The sequence below is a fragment of the Temnothorax curvispinosus genome, unplaced genomic scaffold, assembly GCF_003070985.1.
Source record: "Temnothorax curvispinosus isolate PA1 unplaced genomic scaffold, ASM307098v1 QBEX01016846.1, whole genome shotgun sequence".
Classification (NCBI taxonomy): Eukaryota; Metazoa; Arthropoda; class Insecta; order Hymenoptera; family Formicidae; genus Temnothorax; species Temnothorax curvispinosus.
Window position 1 is genome coordinate 1 of NW_020226626.1, and position 17,791 is coordinate 17,791.

The following is a 17,791-nucleotide window of genomic DNA, read 5'->3' on the forward strand; positions in this document are numbered from 1 at the left end:
CTCTCTCTCTCTCTCTCTCTCTCTCTCTCTCTCTCTCTCTCTCTCTCCCCCTCCCCCTCCCTCCCTCTTCCTCTCCCTCTCCCTCTCCCTCTCCCTCTCCCTCTCCCTCTCCCTCTCTCTCCCTCTCCCTCCCCCTCTCCCCCTCTCTCTCTCTCTCTCTCTCTCTCTCGTCATTCGGAACCGGTTTCCAAAAAGATCGGTAACAAAAAATAGTACATTTTAAAGCACTCCCCGGGAAATTCTACCCCCCTACTTCATGTATAATTCTTTGAGATTCAATCAATTATTTCCCGAAAAATTGGAAAAATTAAAAAACCGGTTTCCAAAAAGGTCGGTAACAAAAACTGTACACATCATGGCGCTCCCCGTAAAATTCTACTCCTACTTCATATACATTATACAATTCTTTAAAATTCGGAAAAATTGAAAAAATTTTGGTACCGGCTTCCAAAAAGATCGGTAACAAAAAATTATACATTTTATAGCACTCCCCGGAAAATTCTACCCCTGTTTGATCTATAATTCTTTGAGATTCGGTCAATTATTTCCCGAAAAATTAGAAGAATTAAAAAAACCGGTTTTCAGAAAATCGGTAACAAAAAACTGTACACATAGTGGCACTTCCCGGAAAATTCTACTCCTATTTCATATACTTTTGGTAAAAATTCGGTTCAGGGGTTTGGGCTGGGCGTTGATGAGTCAGTGAGTCAGTCAGGACATCTTCCTTTATATATATAAATTGTACATACAGATATCTGTTGCACATAAAATTTTCGTTCACATATCATTAAACTTTTATTTATTTTGTGTTAAATTATGGACATAATATTTTTGTCATAATTTGACATATTTACATTATGTTAAAATAATCGATGTCCATAAATTAAAATAACAAAAATTTGAGTGGACTGTTTGAGACGTGTGATTTATGTTACATTTAACACACATTTGTGTACTGTGTAGTTCTCCTTGTTTTATTAACGGAGAAAGTTTGAATAAATTTACCATACCAGATGATATTTGACTTATTAAATTTTATTTTTAATCTATTTAAGGTTCTAACCATTTATTTTAATTTATTTAAGCTTCTTATCATTGCCGTTTATTGCAATGTTGCTCCACGATCACTGATTTTATAAATTTGTGCATTTACGTTTTGTCAACATAATTTTCTTGATTAAAGCATTCTATTGCTCTATGAAATAAGGACCTAACAGGCACATCTGACAGCCGTCGATTAGAAACGCACTCATACATTCCTCATCGATTTTATTCAACGTACTAATGATCGGTTTCACCAATTAGTAAACTTTAAGCATGATTCAGTATATATCTAAGTTCTTTTGTAAATATTACAAGGAGAACTCGAAAACGTAGTAATTCTTTTTAACTAAACAAAATTTATATATAAACGAAATTGCAGAATGTTTATTCTGGCAAAAATGTTTACTCGAGTGCCTTGAATATATCAAACGACGATCTTTGAAAAAATTTTTAAGATAAAAGGCGTAGTTCTTCGCAAACTGTTAAACTGTTAAAAAAATCCTATATTAATAAAAAAGAATTACGTTTTCAAACTAATTTTTCCATTGTTATCTGATATGAGAGAAAGAAGAGACTATTATAGTCTAATGGTGAAAAAGGATCTCGTAGCGACCTGACGAACATAAATATCTAAGGACTCTGACAGCTATTTCTCGACGAGCATATTAATTCTGCTGCATGCGGCGTATTGCATTTATGACGTATCCGATATAAAGAAGGTGAATTTTTCGCGTAGCTCATGGATACGGTGGCATTGGTGCAACAGCAACAGCAAGCGCTCGACGGTGATCACCAGAGTAAAAGAGAGCAGGATCACGTGAATAGTACTGTTGCGTCTGCCGAAAGTCACGCGGTCGTCAGGTTTTCCGGCGAGACTGAGCGGTCGGCGAAGGAAACCACGGTCGTCGCTCCGGGCAATGGTAGCATTGGAGTTTCCTCTGCACAGTGTAGTGACGTAGACGACGACGACGAGGAAGAAGAGACGGATGTCGAAGAAGGCGGCGCGGGCGGATGGATCACGAATCTGCCGGTATCGTCGACCATCGTTCAGCAGCAACCAGCGTTCGCCACCACGAATGGGGACGTCGTTCTACCGAACGCTGATCAGCCGACTTTTGGCGATGTCCGCGTGAAGGACTCGACGAATGTGCATCTTGTTAACCAGACCTGCTACAATGGTCCTATTACTTTAAAGCAGCAGTTTGTTTACACGAATCCTACTCCGAATCAGGATGCGAGCCGCGCCTTCAACAATACATCGGATTTATCGACGAGTAAAGACAACGGAGCTCCAAACGGATGCATCTTTCCGCAAAATACTAAATTAAATAAAGGTAATAGTTAATCATGCAACGCAATAGATTGTTTAAGCCCGTTGCTTTTAATAATTTTTCTATACTTGTTTCTTTTCGTACGTTTAAGCATAAAATCCGGATAACTAAAAGGAACAGATCTCTCATAAGTTTCAACAACAGTTTTATATAAAAAATTATAAATCGCGATCTTTAAAATTGAATTATAATATACATATAAATATACTAAGTATATTATAAGTTGAATATAATATAGATACTTTTTATCGATATTATCGCAACAAGACATTACTCTAATATCTTTCCTTATAAAAAAAAATATACTTCGTCCTAAAAATTTTAAATACATTAGTAGAACGCAATAATTAGTTGGTAAATTCAGAGACATCATAGAACCAAATTCTTTTCTCTACGTTTTACATTTAAGCATTTCAACACTTTGTATTGCGTACATATTTAGCCATAAATGATTAACCGATTTGACGTCAATCTAATGCCGATGTACTAACAAATAATCGATGTCAAAAACTTTATTTGAGTCGCAAAAAATACCTTTTAATATATGCCTTTTTATCTAAAAAAAACTATTTACAAACTTTGATCTAAACCAGAGCATGAACGTTTCCGGAAGAACAGCCGATATATCACAAATATCATTAACTAATATCATTAACTACTTTGACTAATGGTCCTGTCACAACTATTCCAGAATATAGTTTTAATATCGACAATATTTTAGATTAAAAATTGTTACACTTTAGTTGCGCCACAAGAATTAAAGCTAAATATAAAAAACTATTTTTATCACACAGTATATATGTGTCACGCTATCTTACATAGATTGGCAAGATATTGCATGCCGCAAATTGTTTACTCAATTGTGAATAAACTAGCAGAAAAGTGACATCAAACAAGAATTATAATGCGCTTTATGTAATTATAATATTCCTTTCGTACACAGTGCTACCCGTTATAATAATTGCGAATAAATTTCATCAAACGATATTAAGTAGCTCGTAAAACTATCGTTCTAATATAGCTTTTTATAATTATTTTAGTGACGCAATGGCTCTGTACGTGGAAATGGTATACGGCTTTATCGTGCGTTCTAGCTTTAATACTTCTGGGTATTATAGTGTTCATAACTGTACATTTCACACATCAATCTGACGTATTTCCCGCACCGTCCGAACCGGCCACACGGTTTACATGGACCACACCACCCGCAACACCCACACCAACCACACCGAAAATTCCAAACTCGTCTACCGAGGGTAATTGTCCATCTAGAAAATATTTTGTTACGCAAGCGCGACACGAGGCAAATGGTATATTTATCACGATTGCAAACTTAAAATCTGTCTCCTACATTATATATTTGTATTTATTCCATTTATTCGTTTACTTAAAAGCATTCTTTTTTTTACTTTCCACGAGTCATATATTTTAAAATTTTTTGCATTCCCTTATAAAAATTTTTCACCGTTTTTGGACCGCGAGAACGGTCAGTTTGAGTAGTAAAAACGTGCATTTGGCAATGAGTACGAACCGTTTTTGGGGCGCAAAGAGGCCCTTTTGCTTAAAAACGAGTGGTTAAAGCGGATTGTGTACGATTGCATACTCGCGTATACTCATCATGTAAACTGCGCGTGCTTGAGAGTGCAAGAAACAAACATAAAAATGATAAAACGGGCTAAAAACGGGCTAAAAACGATCTATGTGAGGTGTAAAAGCGGTGAAATATTTTTGTAAGGGTTCTTATATATGAAAGTAATATTTTAGATTTTAATGTTAAAGTTGACATATGCATCTGATTGAAATTGCCAAATTCGGTGTTAAATTAAGGAGTACTATAAAGTCTAACTATAAAGTCTGCATGGTATATTTTGAACTTTTTGTACGATATGTATTTTATTTTCATGACTTGCAGGTAATAACGGGACAGAGACTCCGTTTCGCCTTGTCGAGAGGAATGAATGGGGTGCACGGCCTTCGGAACCCCTAAGAAAAATGGAGAAACTGCCAGTACCACATGTAATTATTTGTCACACTGCGACAGCATTCTGTACCACGCAATCAGAGTGCGCAAACAAATTGAGAATTATCCAGAATAATCAGATGAAAAATGATTATGCGGATATCGCCTACAATTTCATGGTCGGAGGCGACGGCCTTGCATATGTTGGCAGAAACTGGAATTACGTCGGTGGCCATTCAGGAGAATATAACGGCAAAAGTATCGGTATTGCGTTTATCGGTGATTTCACTTCGGTTGTACCGCCGAAAACGCAATTAAATGCCGCGCAAAAGCTCATAGAGTTAGGCAGAGGAGCCGGAAAAATTGCGTTTGACTATAAATTGTTAGGTCACCGACAAGCTGTGAAGACTAAGAGTCCTGGAGATGCCTTATATAATGAAATTAAAAAGTGGCCCCATTGGTCATCCCAGCCTAGACCTTAAAGGTTCCTGCTAGCTCGATTGCCAAAAGTCCGCGTTGACAATATACACACGGCGTTACACCTGGCAAAATTGTAAACTAAAATTTGCGAAAAATGACATTAAAAAGCTGAATTAGTTTTGCGACCTACAGCGTATTTTTTGTTTCAACGCAGTATTTTTTTATTTAAAATAATTGTCGTAGTGTTAAAATATACCGAAGGCTACTATTTTGTTATAATTTAATACCCATTCTCATCCTATTACTCATGTCCGAGCTTGGTGACTTTTCTTCATATACATGTGTTGCGCACGTTATAGATTATACACATTGCATATATGAGACCTACAGTTTAACGCCGATTTTAAACGGCTAAATTTTTTAGATGTTTTCTTGGCAAGACATACTCTCGGTGGTTTGCCATCCCAGTAAGCAAGAAACACCAAGAAACATTATTTAACTACATTACAGCAACGTTTTAACATTAATGCAATGTAGTTGAAATGTTTCTTGACGTTTCTTGCTTACTGGGATTGTCTTCCGAGAGGAGAACGAGCAATTATAATTTTTTTAGCTCTACCGGGAATCGAACCTGGGACCTTTGGCTCAATAGACAGTGCGCTGTCTAGGCCACGCACGTCCTCGAAGATATGACAATATGTGAAACCAAAATACTTATTTCAATTTAGTAGCTGCCAAACGGCTTGTTTTCATCCTTGATTAGGCACTGATTCAATTTGACGTACGTGAATTACCCAAACAAAAGGGGAGTGTCCAATATGTTTTACAAGTCTATTCTACAAACGCTCTCTTATTGAAAAACATATTTATTTTAATGTCGCAAGAATTTTGATACTTATTTTTCTCGTTTTCAACGTCATCAATCCAAGATGACTGCAGCGAGTGAACAGGAGCCTTAATTTATGAATGAAATACAATGTCTGAAAATATTCACATCCTTTTTTCCTTTAAATCTGCAGTTGTCATCTGTCAGTTAGATATAATTTCAACATGTACAGATAAGAGTTAACTGAAAATATCACGTGTTTATTATTCCCATTCCGAGTATAAAAATGTTTTTACACCGGAATACAAATAAAATGACAAAAAAGCAGTTCCTGCAGATTTTGTGGTATCAATAAATTTAATTAGAACAAACTAATTAGTAAATAAAAGATGGAAATGTCATGTATAATAAATACAGAGTGTTAAAGGTACAAAAGACATTGCTCTGGTCGAATCTCATGATAAAATTGGTAATTTTGCAATTCATTATGTAATTAGCTTCACCCTGTATCTATAATTATTATCGAGATATGTATTCCGAAAAACGAATTTACCTGTGCTTTAATCGCTTATCTCGATTACACTTGTATACTTACATACATATGTAATAATTTTTAACAAAGTATATAAAGCATACATAAATATACCTTTAACCGTCATTACATATATATGTAAAATATACTTACAATATCAAAATGCAAATAAGTTTCAATCTCGGCTTAATAGCTTCCAGAACAAAATCACCATAAGTTTTTTGCATTCCGTACATAAATAACTATCTTATATGCAAATAATACAAACATATTATTTATTTATGTTTTAAAAATATTTTCCCTGTTTCTAAATTCAATTTTTCTGAAAAAAAAAAACTTACTCTTATGCTTTCGATTTAATATTTCTCGTTATATTATACAATATATTTAATAATAGTAGAAGAAAGTCCCTTATTATGAGATAGGGATCCTAATATGAGATGGCGGGGTTTTTTCATGGTGGGATCAACAGATGAAGCCTATACAGGGCCTTTTAGCTTATTAATATATCTCATATTAGGATCCTGTCTCATAATAGGGGACTTTCCTCCATTATTTAATAATAATGTAAGATTAAATAAATGCTTGTGGAATCGGAGTAAATGATTAACGTTATATGAATATTTATTCTGAACAAGTTATAAGATTAGGCAAATAGTTATGACAAAACGATGCAATAAATATAAGTTATGACAAACGATGCAAATATAAACTCTTAACTTTGTCTCATATTCTAATCGTATAACTCGTTGAATAGTCTCGTATCGCGGACGAACGTACTTAACTCTTAATACTGTTTTACAATCTGATCACTCGCGCGACTCGTTAGCAAACGCGCGACGTTACTTCGTATTGCTCTCTATTGCTCGATTTGCCCTCTCCGACGACTCCGACTGACTGTTAACGATCGGAGCGGTCGACGCGCACAACTTCGCGAAAACATTCGATACGTGATCCTCGATTATTGATTATCGACCGGGCGCGGAAAATAATCCCACAATAGTATATATTTTTGGTCATATTTTTATACATGTAATTTTTTATAATTAAGTTGATACAACAACACATTTGAACTCGACATTTATATCATCGGTTGTGACATTAAAGTTTCTATCTGATAAATGCATGAAAACATTCTAATTGATAAATCATCTTACGTATGTATTCACGCATCTACCTTGTACACATATAGCTTTATTAGTATTGCAAATCCATTGTCAGCAAATTTTTAATCACATGTTTTCATTTATTGTTGATTTATTATAATTATATCAAATATTCGTGTAAAAAACTCGATATTATTATCGAAGGTAATATTTTATGTTTATTTAAATAATACTATTATATTACTAAATAAATATATATTATTAAATAAAATATTATATCGAAGTAAAACACATCTTAGCATGTTAAATTCATTTTAATTCATGTAATCTCATTGTATCCAGTAGAATCTAGTGTTCATATATTATCAGTTTATTCTACTAGATTTTTTTTCAAAGATATACAAAATTGTCTCTTAAAACATCAATTGTATCTTAAAATTTGGTTTTAAGATATGTAATTATACATATAATTAAATATATCTAAGTTGCTATATACAAAGACCTCTACAAGAGCTCTAAATTTTTTTTAATGCATTTTTAAATACATTGCTTCTTAATTGGAGGCAAATGTCGTGATATAATTAGCACTAATTTATTTGCCTTAAACTGCAAAAAATTATATAATGGGAATTATATAGATGTTTTGTGTATGTTAGTGGTGTTAGAAATCTTCGGCCATCGAAATGAAGATACGATTCGGCTCCGGTAACTAAACCGAAAAGACTAAAAATTGTATAATGCGACGCATGATATACATATGCATGCCGCAAGCTACACTTGTTTTGAAGTAAAGAGACAAAGAGTGGTGCCAACAATTTCCAAGCACGTTTGACAAGACAACACATTCTGTTCCAGTGTCGGATTGAACGGAGATAACGTCTGCGTTACTCGTGCTTTGATTCCATCATTTCCATCGGCAATTTGATTGTCAGTAATGCTTGACAAGCGGCTTGCAATCGTAAAATCCATTCTTTTTGATAAAAACGAGCATCGCGCACTACTGAAATATATATACATATACACAACATAATCTCGGACTATTTATATGGTAACTTTATTTTAATACACAACAGTGACGTAGATTAGGTGTGACATTGATGACCGCGAGGCCACCCACGTATCAGCACAGAAATCCGAGGCGTTATTATTCAAATTAAATACGGGAATCCCTGTTGTACAAAAGGGAATATTGTGCACGCTATATCAGTTTCCGGTCTTAGGACCACTTCAACCAAACTCCGATTAACTTAATCGTTGATTAGTTCACTGAAAGTGACCAATCGCATTGTCAATCTGCTTAATGAGCAAATGCGATTGGTCATTTCCAATGAACTAATCAATTATTAAGTTAATCGGAGTTTGGTTGAAGTGGCCCTTAGCTTTTTTATTTTTCGTTTTGCTTCTCGCGAGCGAGAACGAGAACGCTTTCCACGATTCCATAGCCAATTTAAGGCGCGTCGTTTTTCAGTAGTCGCGTTGGCTTATCATTGTAACCAGTATCTATATATCTGACTGATCGTCAGAGTGTCATAAAATCAACGAAGATAATCGATAATGGTTTGATCGGAGTCCGCTCTTGTTCAGATTGCATCATGCGTGCCCGCAGGACGGTACATCCCCCAATTGCTGGTGGTATAAACGTCGTGTCGAAAATTGTTAGGACCAGATCAAATGAAGCTTTTTATTCCGCGAAGCGCTTTTCACGATAATGGCTCCATGTCATTATAGATTGAGTGTAAATTTAGTGTTGCAGAGTGATCGCCGCCAGCGCGAACGATGAATTGTGCGAGGTAATTCTAGTAATAAGTATATGAATCAGTCAATCTTTAATTTAACGGATAATGTAGATTATCGCCGACCAGCTGCGTCGATTTGAAATATTGATCACGAGTGATGTTCCTCGATTGAGCATGTCTTTTATTTTACCTATGAGTTTTCGATTTAAATACAATGTATGTTAAAATATGTATTTTCATGATAAACTTCGTTTTTACAGTTGATGTTCCAATTTGTCAAGCTAAAACATGACGAATTGTTATACCTGTTGTGATCGGCGGATGTCAATAATTTTAACTGATTAAAAGTGACGTTATCACTGATTAAAAATTTGTCACTGTGATGTAGATAAGCGAAATATGATTGATCAGTCAGATTGAACGCAACTTATTCCGCAGTAAAATATTTTGAACGGCGAAGATATGATATTGCGACGTTCAGTTTATACTAGTATAATCGATGTCCATAATTTGTTTATAAAGAAATCAAGTCGTTGTAGATGTTCTGCTTCTTATGAAAGGTACTCATCGTTTTCTCTTTTCTCGCTGTTCTTTTATCATATACATACATTCTATTTGAAACATATACTATTTTGACCGGCGTGAATCTCCATAATCTGTAAAAACGGAGTTTAAATAATTAATATTATTATTATTGAGTTATATACATATAGAACAATAATTGTAGTGGAAAATTTGTAAATTGGTTTATTTATAAAGTAACAATGTAAGATAAAAGATTCAACGCAAGAAGAGTATAATGGGGTACATTAACGATATCTAGTGTGCTCGCTTTCGTAAGAATTTTTAATGACCCAAACGGTATGATTTTTAGACATTTTGAAGACATTGAAGAATTTATCCACTGAATTAGCAATACACATCGGATAGAGAACTCGAAAAAACGTAGTAATTCTTTTTCACTAAACAAAATTTTATATCTGAACAAAATTGCAGATCTGGCAAAAATGTTTACTGAAGTGTTTTGAATGTATCAAACGACCATCTTTGAAAACATTTTTTTGAGATAACAGACGTAGTTCTTCGCAAACGGTTAAAACGGTTAAACTGTTTAAAAAATCTTATATTAATAAAAAAGAATTACGTTTTCAAACTAATCTTTCCCTTATTATCTGATATGAGAGAAACAAGAGACAAAGAACTAACCCAGACTGTTATAGTCTAATGGTAAAAGAGGATCTCGTAGCGACCTGACGAATATAAGTATCTAAAGACTCTAACAGTTATTTCTCGACGAGCATATTCTGCTGCATGCGGCGTATCGAATTTATGACGTATCCGATATAAAAAAATTGAATTTTTCGCGTAGCTCATGGATACGGTGGTATTGGTGCAACAGCAACAGCAAGCGCTCGACGGTGATCACCAGGGTAAGAGAGAGCAGGACCACGTGAATGGTACTGTTGTGTCTGCCGAGAATCACGCGGTCGACAGGTTTTCCGGCGAGACTGAGCGCTCGGCGAGGGAAACCGCGATCATCGCTCCGGGCAATGGTAGCATTGGAGATTTCTCTACAGAGTGCAGTGATGTAGACGACGACGACGACGAAGAAGAGAAGACGGATGTCGAAGAAGGCGGCTGGATCACGAATCTGCCGCCGGTATCGTCGACCGTCGTTCAGCGGCAACCAGCCTTCGCCACCACGAATGGCGATATCGTCCTACCAAACGCTGATCAGCCGGCTTTCGGCGATGTCCGCGTGCAGTACTCGAAGAATGTGCGTCTGGTTAACAAGACCTGCTACAATAATTGTCCTGTTACGCAGATCGTTTACACGAATCCTACTCCTAATCAGGATGCGAGTAAACATGACGCCAGCAGCGCCTGCGACAATGCCTCACATTTGTCGACGAGTAAAGATAACGAAGCTCCAAACGGATGCATCTTTCCGCAAAATACTAAATTAAATAAAGGTAATAGTTAATCGTTCAACGCAATAGATTATTTAGACCCGTTGCTTTTTGGTTTTAATAGTTTTTTTATACTTGTTTCTTTTCGTATGTTTAAGCATAAAATCACCGGATAACTAAAAGGAACAGATCTCTCATAAGTTTCAACAACAGTTTTAAAATATAAAATACAGTTTTATATAAAAAATTATAAACGGAACCTTCGAAATTTGAATTATATAATATAAATATGCTAAGTATATTATAAATTGAATATAATGTAGATACTTTTTATCGATATCATCGCAACAAGACATTACTCTAATATTTTTCCTCATAAAAGAAAATATACTTCGTCCTAAAAATTTTAAATACATTAGTAGAACGCAATAATTACTTGGTAATTTCAGAGACATTATAGAATCAAATTCTTTTCTCTACATTTTATATTTATGCATTTCAACACTTTGTATTGCGTATCTAAACCAGAGCATGAACGTTTTCGGAAGAATAGCCGATATGTTACAAATATCATTAAGGCTCCTGGTCCCTGAGCCGAGAACTCTGCGTTGACGGTGGCACCGTACCGTCGCGGCAGAAATAAGAACTCTCTCCTCTCACTCTCTCCAATGGAGAATTCTGTCTTGTGACATGTTGACAACCTATTTTGCGTTGCGTTAAATTTCTTTATTATTCGCTCTGTAGTTGTGCTATAACGTTTAACGTATTCGTGAAACTCGTGAAATTTAACGTATGGTAAGATTTGCAAGAAATACATATGCGGAAGGAAACATTCTCCACTCGTCAAATGGCTTGTTTTTCCGTATGTTTAGGCTTCGTTTTATAGCTGTTTGTTTATTGTCCAAAGAAAAGGATAGTATCCGTTAAATTTTAGAAGTGTGCTGAAACGATCTATAGTAATTTTTTATTGAAATGTCTTTTTATTTCGAAAAATACTGCAACATAAAATAGGGTAATTTCTCGCATCGATAGCAAGAAATTCAATATGGCCGCGGTGCCCAGGAGCCTAAGACTACTTCGACTAATGGTCCTGTCACAACTATTCCAAAAAATAGTTTTAATGTCGACAATTATTAGATTGAAAATTGTTACACTTTAGTTGCGGCACAAGAATTAAAGGTAAATATAAAAAAGCTATTTTTATCTCACAGTATATATGTGTCACTCTATCTGACATAGATTGGCAAGATATTGCATGCCGCAAATTGTTTACTCGATTGTGAATAAACTAGCAGAAAAGTGACATCAACAAGAATTATAATGCTTTACTCGAGGGGCTTTATGTAATTATAATATCCCTTTCATACACAGTGCTACCCGTTATAATAATTGCGAAAGAATTTCATCAAACGACATTAAGTAGCTCGTAAAATTGTCGTTCTAATATAGCTTTTTATAATTATTTTAGTGACACAATGGCTCTGGATATGGAAATGGCATATGGCTTTATTGTGCGTAGCTTTAATACTTCTGGGTATTATAGTATTCATAACTGTACATTTAGTGACTCGTGATCCGGACGATGCGTCCACAACATCCACACCAATCACACCAACCACACCAACCACACCAACCACATCGGATATTCCTACTTCCCCTGATGGTAATTGTCCATCTAGAAAATATTTTGTTATGCAAGCGCGACACGAAGTAAATGGTATCTATCACAATTGCAAACCTAAAATCTGTCTCCTATATAAATTATATATTTGTATTTATTTTATTTATTTGTCTATCTAAAAGCCTGTCTCTTTTTACTTTCCACGAGTCATATATTTTAAAACTTTTTGCATTCTTATATATGAGAGTAATATTTTAGATTTTAATGTTGAAGTTGACATATGGGTCTGATTGAGATTGCTAAATTCGGTGTTAAATTAAAGAGTTTCTAACTATAAATTTGTCTGCATGGTATATCTTGAACTTTTTGTATGATATGTATTTTATTTTCATGACTTGCAGGTAATAACGAGACAGAGTTTCGCATTGTCGAGCGGGACGAATGGGGTGCACGGCCGCCTCGGGGACCCCTAGAAAAATTGAAACTGCCAGTATCACGTGTAATTATTTGTCACACTGAGACAGCATTCTGTACGACGCTAGCAGAGTGTGCAAACGAATTAAGAATTATGCAGGATAAAAGAGATTTAGTGGATATCGCCTACAATTTCCTTGTCGGAGGCGACGGCCTCGCATATGTTGGCAGAAGCTGGAATCACACCGGTGTCCACTTTGATCTCTATAAGCGCATAAGTATCGGTATTGCGTTCATCGGTGATTTCACTTCGTTTGTACCGCCGGAAACGCAATTAAATGCCGCGAAAGAGCTCATAAAGATCGGCGTAGGAAACGGAAAAATTGCGCTTGACTATAAACTGTTAGGTCACCGACAAGTTGTACCCAGGACTGACAGTCCTGGAGATGCCTTATATAATGAAATTATAAAGTGGCCTCATTGGTCATCCGAGCCCAGATCTTAAAGGTTCCTGCTAGCTCGATTGCCAAAAGTCCGCGTTGACAATATACAAATACCTGGCAAAATTGTGAACTAAAAGGCGCGAAAAATGACATTAAAAAACTGAATTAGTTTTGCGACTTACAGCGTATTTTTTGTTTCAACGTAATGTTTTTTTAATTAAAATAATTGTCGTAGTGTTAAAATATACCGAAGATTACTATTTTGTTATAATTTAATATGTAAAAGCAAATATTTTTATTTTAATTTGGCAGCTGCTAAACGGCTTGTTTTCATTTTTGATTAGGCATTGATTCAATTGGACATACGTGAATTACCCAAACAAAAAAGGAGTTTTTGATACATCTTACAAGTCTATTCTATCGATTACAAACGCTATCTTATTGAAAAACATTTTTACTCTAATGTTTGTCGCAAGAATTTTCATAATACCTAATTTTCTCGTTTCTGACGTCATCAATTCAAGATGACTGTAGTAAGTGAACAGGAGCCTTAACTTGTGAATGAAATACAATGTCTGAAAATATTTACATCTTTTTTTTTTAAATCTGCAATTGTCATCTGTCTATGTCAGTTGGATGTATTATTCTAACATGTACAGATAACAGTTAAATGAAAATATCGCGGATCTATTATTCCCGTTCCGAGTATAAAAATCCTTTTACACTCGAATACAATAAAATGACAAAAAAGCAGTTTCTGTAGATTTTGTGGTATTAATATTAGTAAATAAAAGAAGGAAAAGTTATGTATAAAAAATATTGAGTGTTGAAGATACAAAAGACATTGTTCTGGTCGAATCTCATAATAAAATTGGTAATTATGTAATTAATTATGTAATTAGCTTCGCCCTGTATCAATATAACTACTATCGAGATATATATTCCGAGAAATGACTTCACCTGTACTTTAATCGCCTCTCTCGATTATACTTGTATACTCACATACATATGTGTAATAGGGGAGACCAGGGACAAACGTAACAATTTTCTAATTTATGTTGATATCTTTGATTTGCTTGTTTATATATAAAAATTTTTTCTCTTTCATAAGGTAAATACATTTTTTACTTACATTATAGTATACATAAAATTTATCCACATTTTATAATTACGTAGAAAAATCAAATTTTACAAAGACCGAGATTTGTTACGATTGTCCCTACTCCTAGGGCTGGTTGTAACAGAGCTGAAGATTGAGTTTAACAAGGTAAAATAAAAAAAATAAACATAATCAATGTAGCGTAATGTTTTAGTTCTTAAAAAAACTTTTTTTAAATAGTTCTGAACATTTTTAATTATTTTAAACAGACGTTGCTAACCCTCTACTATACTTTGACCGTATTTTTATGGCATCGACACAACAGACACACAACTTCTCATGACAGAGCTTCGAGCGCTACTGAGGTGAGGAAGGAATTTAAAAGACATTATATAACAGCAGATAGATTCGTACAGGAATATTATCTTTTTAGTAATCGCGTTTGTTACGTTTATCACGCGTTACTTTTGTCCCTGGTCTCCCCTAATTTTTAACAAAATAGGGAAGACCGGGGCGGAATCGTCACTACAATTATCTCGAAATCTGCATGTTGTGTGAACTCGCCATTAATATTGTAAACGCTGTTTATGGTGCTCATATGACCAACGGAGTTTAGTGAGATTATATGCCATGTTGTGATTTTTGTTATTTTCATTAAAATAAACGTGTTTTCGAAGTAAAATTAAATCAAAAATAAAATTTTTTGCGCGTCAAAAATTTTAAATATTTTAAATATTATTTTCTCTCCGAATCTCGAGATAAGTGATTCTGAAGAGTAATGCATGCTGAACACGAATCCAGTGAAATTTTGTTATTTTCGTTGATTTCTAATATTTCATAAGCGACCAAACTTACCTGTGTCCGAGGCGAAGTCGTCACCAAGCCATATCATGGAGGCTTTGGGCAAAAATCAAAGTCAAAGAAGCAGCAGTGGTCGAATTCCGGCGAGGACTTAGATAATATGTGCTGCGTGTGCTCAGAGATGACAGAATAGAACTGACGATGAACAGTGCGTTTCGAGCGAGCGTAGGGCACATAAGTGTGTGCGCTTTTCTTGTAATTATTTTCCGCCATCGTGTTTTTAATTAATGTTTCCATTTTTCTATTAAAAAATAATTACTAAAATGTATCCTATCATTTTTCATGATCGAAATTATGAATTTTTATTTAAAATTCAGTCCGAGAATGGAGTGACGACTCCGCCCCGGCCATTTTGGCATTTCAATTTTTGCACTCTTGTCGTTTTTCATTCTATACCAGTTGAACAAAACGATGTAGACCAAAAATGTCCTTATAAATTTTGTAGCCAAGAGTTCAATCTTTACAACGGTCTACCACATTTCATTAAAATTATTTGTTTTGTTGTTAAAAATTAACACCGAAAAAATAGTAACGACTTTGCCCCGGTCTCCCCTGTATAACGCATGCATAAATATACCTTTAACCATTATTACATATATATAATATATATGTGAAATATACCTATGATATCAAAATGCAAATAAGTTTTAATCTTGGCTCAATAGCTTCCAAAACGAAATCACCATAAGTTTTTTGCATTTCGTACATAAATAACTCTTATATGCAAATAAAACCAATACATTATTTATTTATGTTTTAAAAATATTTTTCCAGTTTCTAAATTCAATTTTCCTGAAAAGAAAACTTACTCTTACGATTTAATTTTCGGTTATATTATGTATTTAATACTGGCATTATTTAATAATAGTATATATTTTTGGTTATATCTTTATACATGTAATTTTTTATAATTAAGTTGATACAACAACGCATTTGAATTCGACGCTGATATATTATTGGTTGTGACATTAAAGTTTCTATCTGACAAATGCAATAGCGTAAAGACATTCTAATTGAGGAATCATCTTACGTATGTGTGTGACGTATTCGCGCATGTACCTTATACACATATAGCTTTATTAGTATTGCAAATCCATCGTCAGAAAATTTTTAATCACATGCTTTCATTTATTGTCGATTTATTTATAATTATGTCGAATATTTGTGTAAAAACAGTACTCAATATTATTATCAATATAATATTTTATGTTTATTTAAATAATACTATTATTAAATAAAATATTATATTGAAGTAAAACACATATTGACATCTAAGCATGTTAAATTTATTTCAATTCATGTAATCTCATTGTATCCAGTAGAATCCGGTGTACATGCATTATCTGTTTATTCTACTCTAGATTTCTTTTCAAAGATATAAAAATTTGTCCCTTAAAACATCAATCGTCTTTTAAAATTTGGTTTTAAGATATATAATTTTACATATAATTAAATATATCTGAGTTTGTTTTTATATACATAGACCTCTACAAGAGCTCCAAATTTTTTTTAAATACATTGCCTCTTAATTGGAGGCAAATGTCGTGATATAATTAGCACTAATAATTTGCCTTAAAATGCAAAAATTATATAATGAGAAATATATAAATGTTTCGTGCCTATGTTAGTGGTGTTAGAAATCTTCGGCCATCGAAATGAAGATACAAGTCGTTTTGGCTCCGACTTGCATCTTGTAACTAAACCGAAAAGACTAAAAATCGTATAATGTGACGCGTATACATATGCATGCCGCAGCTACAGTTGTTTTGAGGTAAAGAGGCAAAGAGTTGTGCCAACAATTTCCAAGTACGCTCGACAAGACAACACGACAGCAGTCTGTTCCAGTGTTGGATTGAACGTAGATAACGTCGGCGTTGCTCGTGTTTTGATTCCATCATTCGGCAATTCGATCGTCAGTGAGTGCTTGACAAGCGGCTTGCGACCGTAAAATCCATTCTTTTCGATAAAAACGAGCATCGCGCACTACTGAAATATATATACATTTATACATATATACAACATAATCTCGGACTTATATTTATACGGTAACTTTATTTTATTACGCAGCAGTGACGTAGATTAGGTGTGACATTGATGACCGCGGTGCCATCCACTTATCAGCACAGGAATCCGAGGCGTTATTATTCAAATTAAATACGGGAATCCCTGTTGTATGAATATTGTGCACGCTATACCAGTTTCCGGTCTTAGCTTTTCTATTTTTCGTTTTGCTTCTCGCGAGCGAAAACGCTTTCCATGATTCCACAGCCAATTTAAGGCGCGTCGTTTTTCGGTAGTCTCGTGGCCTTATCATTAAAGCCAGTATCTATCTGACTGATCGTCATAAAATCAACAAAGATAAACGATAATGGTTTGATCGGAGTCCGCTTTTTTTCAGATTGCATCATGCGTGCCCGCAGGACGGTGCATCCCCCAATTGCTGGTGGTATAAACGTCGTGTCGAAAATTGTTAGGACCAGATCAAATG

General features: G+C 34.6%; 2 protein-coding genes across 3 annotated transcripts; both read left to right on the forward strand.

Moving 5' to 3' along the window:
* The first annotated feature begins 1,568 nt into the window (after positions 1 to 1,568).
* Positions 1,569 to 6,364, forward strand: LOC112467077 (peptidoglycan-recognition protein LC-like). Its single transcript, XM_025035543.1, has 3 exons — positions 1,569 to 2,378; positions 3,416 to 3,631; positions 4,288 to 6,364. Exons 1-3 carry the CDS (start codon positions 1,784 to 1,786, stop codon positions 4,815 to 4,817), a joined length of 1,341 nt encoding a protein of 446 aa, XP_024891311.1. The 5' UTR covers positions 1,569 to 1,783; the 3' UTR covers positions 4,818 to 6,364.
* A 2,284-nt stretch (positions 6,365 to 8,648) lies between these two features.
* Positions 8,649 to 14,460, forward strand: LOC112467078 (peptidoglycan-recognition protein LC-like). 2 transcript variants are annotated; one of them, XM_025035544.1, is made up of 4 exons: positions 8,649 to 9,009; positions 10,325 to 10,928; positions 12,334 to 12,528; positions 12,888 to 14,460. In XM_025035544.1, exons 2-4 carry the CDS (start codon positions 10,328 to 10,330, stop codon positions 13,403 to 13,405), a joined length of 1,314 nt encoding a protein of 437 aa, XP_024891312.1. In that variant the 5' UTR covers positions 8,649 to 9,009; positions 10,325 to 10,327; the 3' UTR covers positions 13,406 to 14,460. The 2 variants fall into 2 exon arrangements, with proteins under 2 accessions (XP_024891312.1, XP_024891313.1); XM_025035545.1 differs by lacking the exon at positions 8,649 to 9,009 and having other exon boundaries at positions 9,027 to 10,928.
* The last annotated feature ends 3,331 nt before the right edge of the window (positions 14,461 to 17,791 follow it).

Coding starts and splice junctions, on each gene's coding strand:
- LOC112467077 (XM_025035543.1), top strand. CDS start 1,784: ATGGATACGGTGGCATTGGTGCAACAGCAACAGCAAGCGCTCGACGGT. Junction 2,379..3,415: donor AAATACTAAATTAAATAAAG/GTAATAGTTAAT, acceptor TAATTATTTTAG/TGACGCAATGGCTCTGTACG. Junction 3,632..4,287: donor TCCAAACTCGTCTACCGAGG/GTAATTGTCCAT, acceptor CATGACTTGCAG/GTAATAACGGGACAGAGACT.
- LOC112467078 (XM_025035544.1), top strand. CDS start 10,328: ATGGATACGGTGGTATTGGTGCAACAGCAACAGCAAGCGCTCGACGGT. Junction 10,929..12,333: donor AAATACTAAATTAAATAAAG/GTAATAGTTAAT, acceptor TAATTATTTTAG/TGACACAATGGCTCTGGATA. Junction 12,529..12,887: donor TATTCCTACTTCCCCTGATG/GTAATTGTCCAT, acceptor CATGACTTGCAG/GTAATAACGAGACAGAGTTT.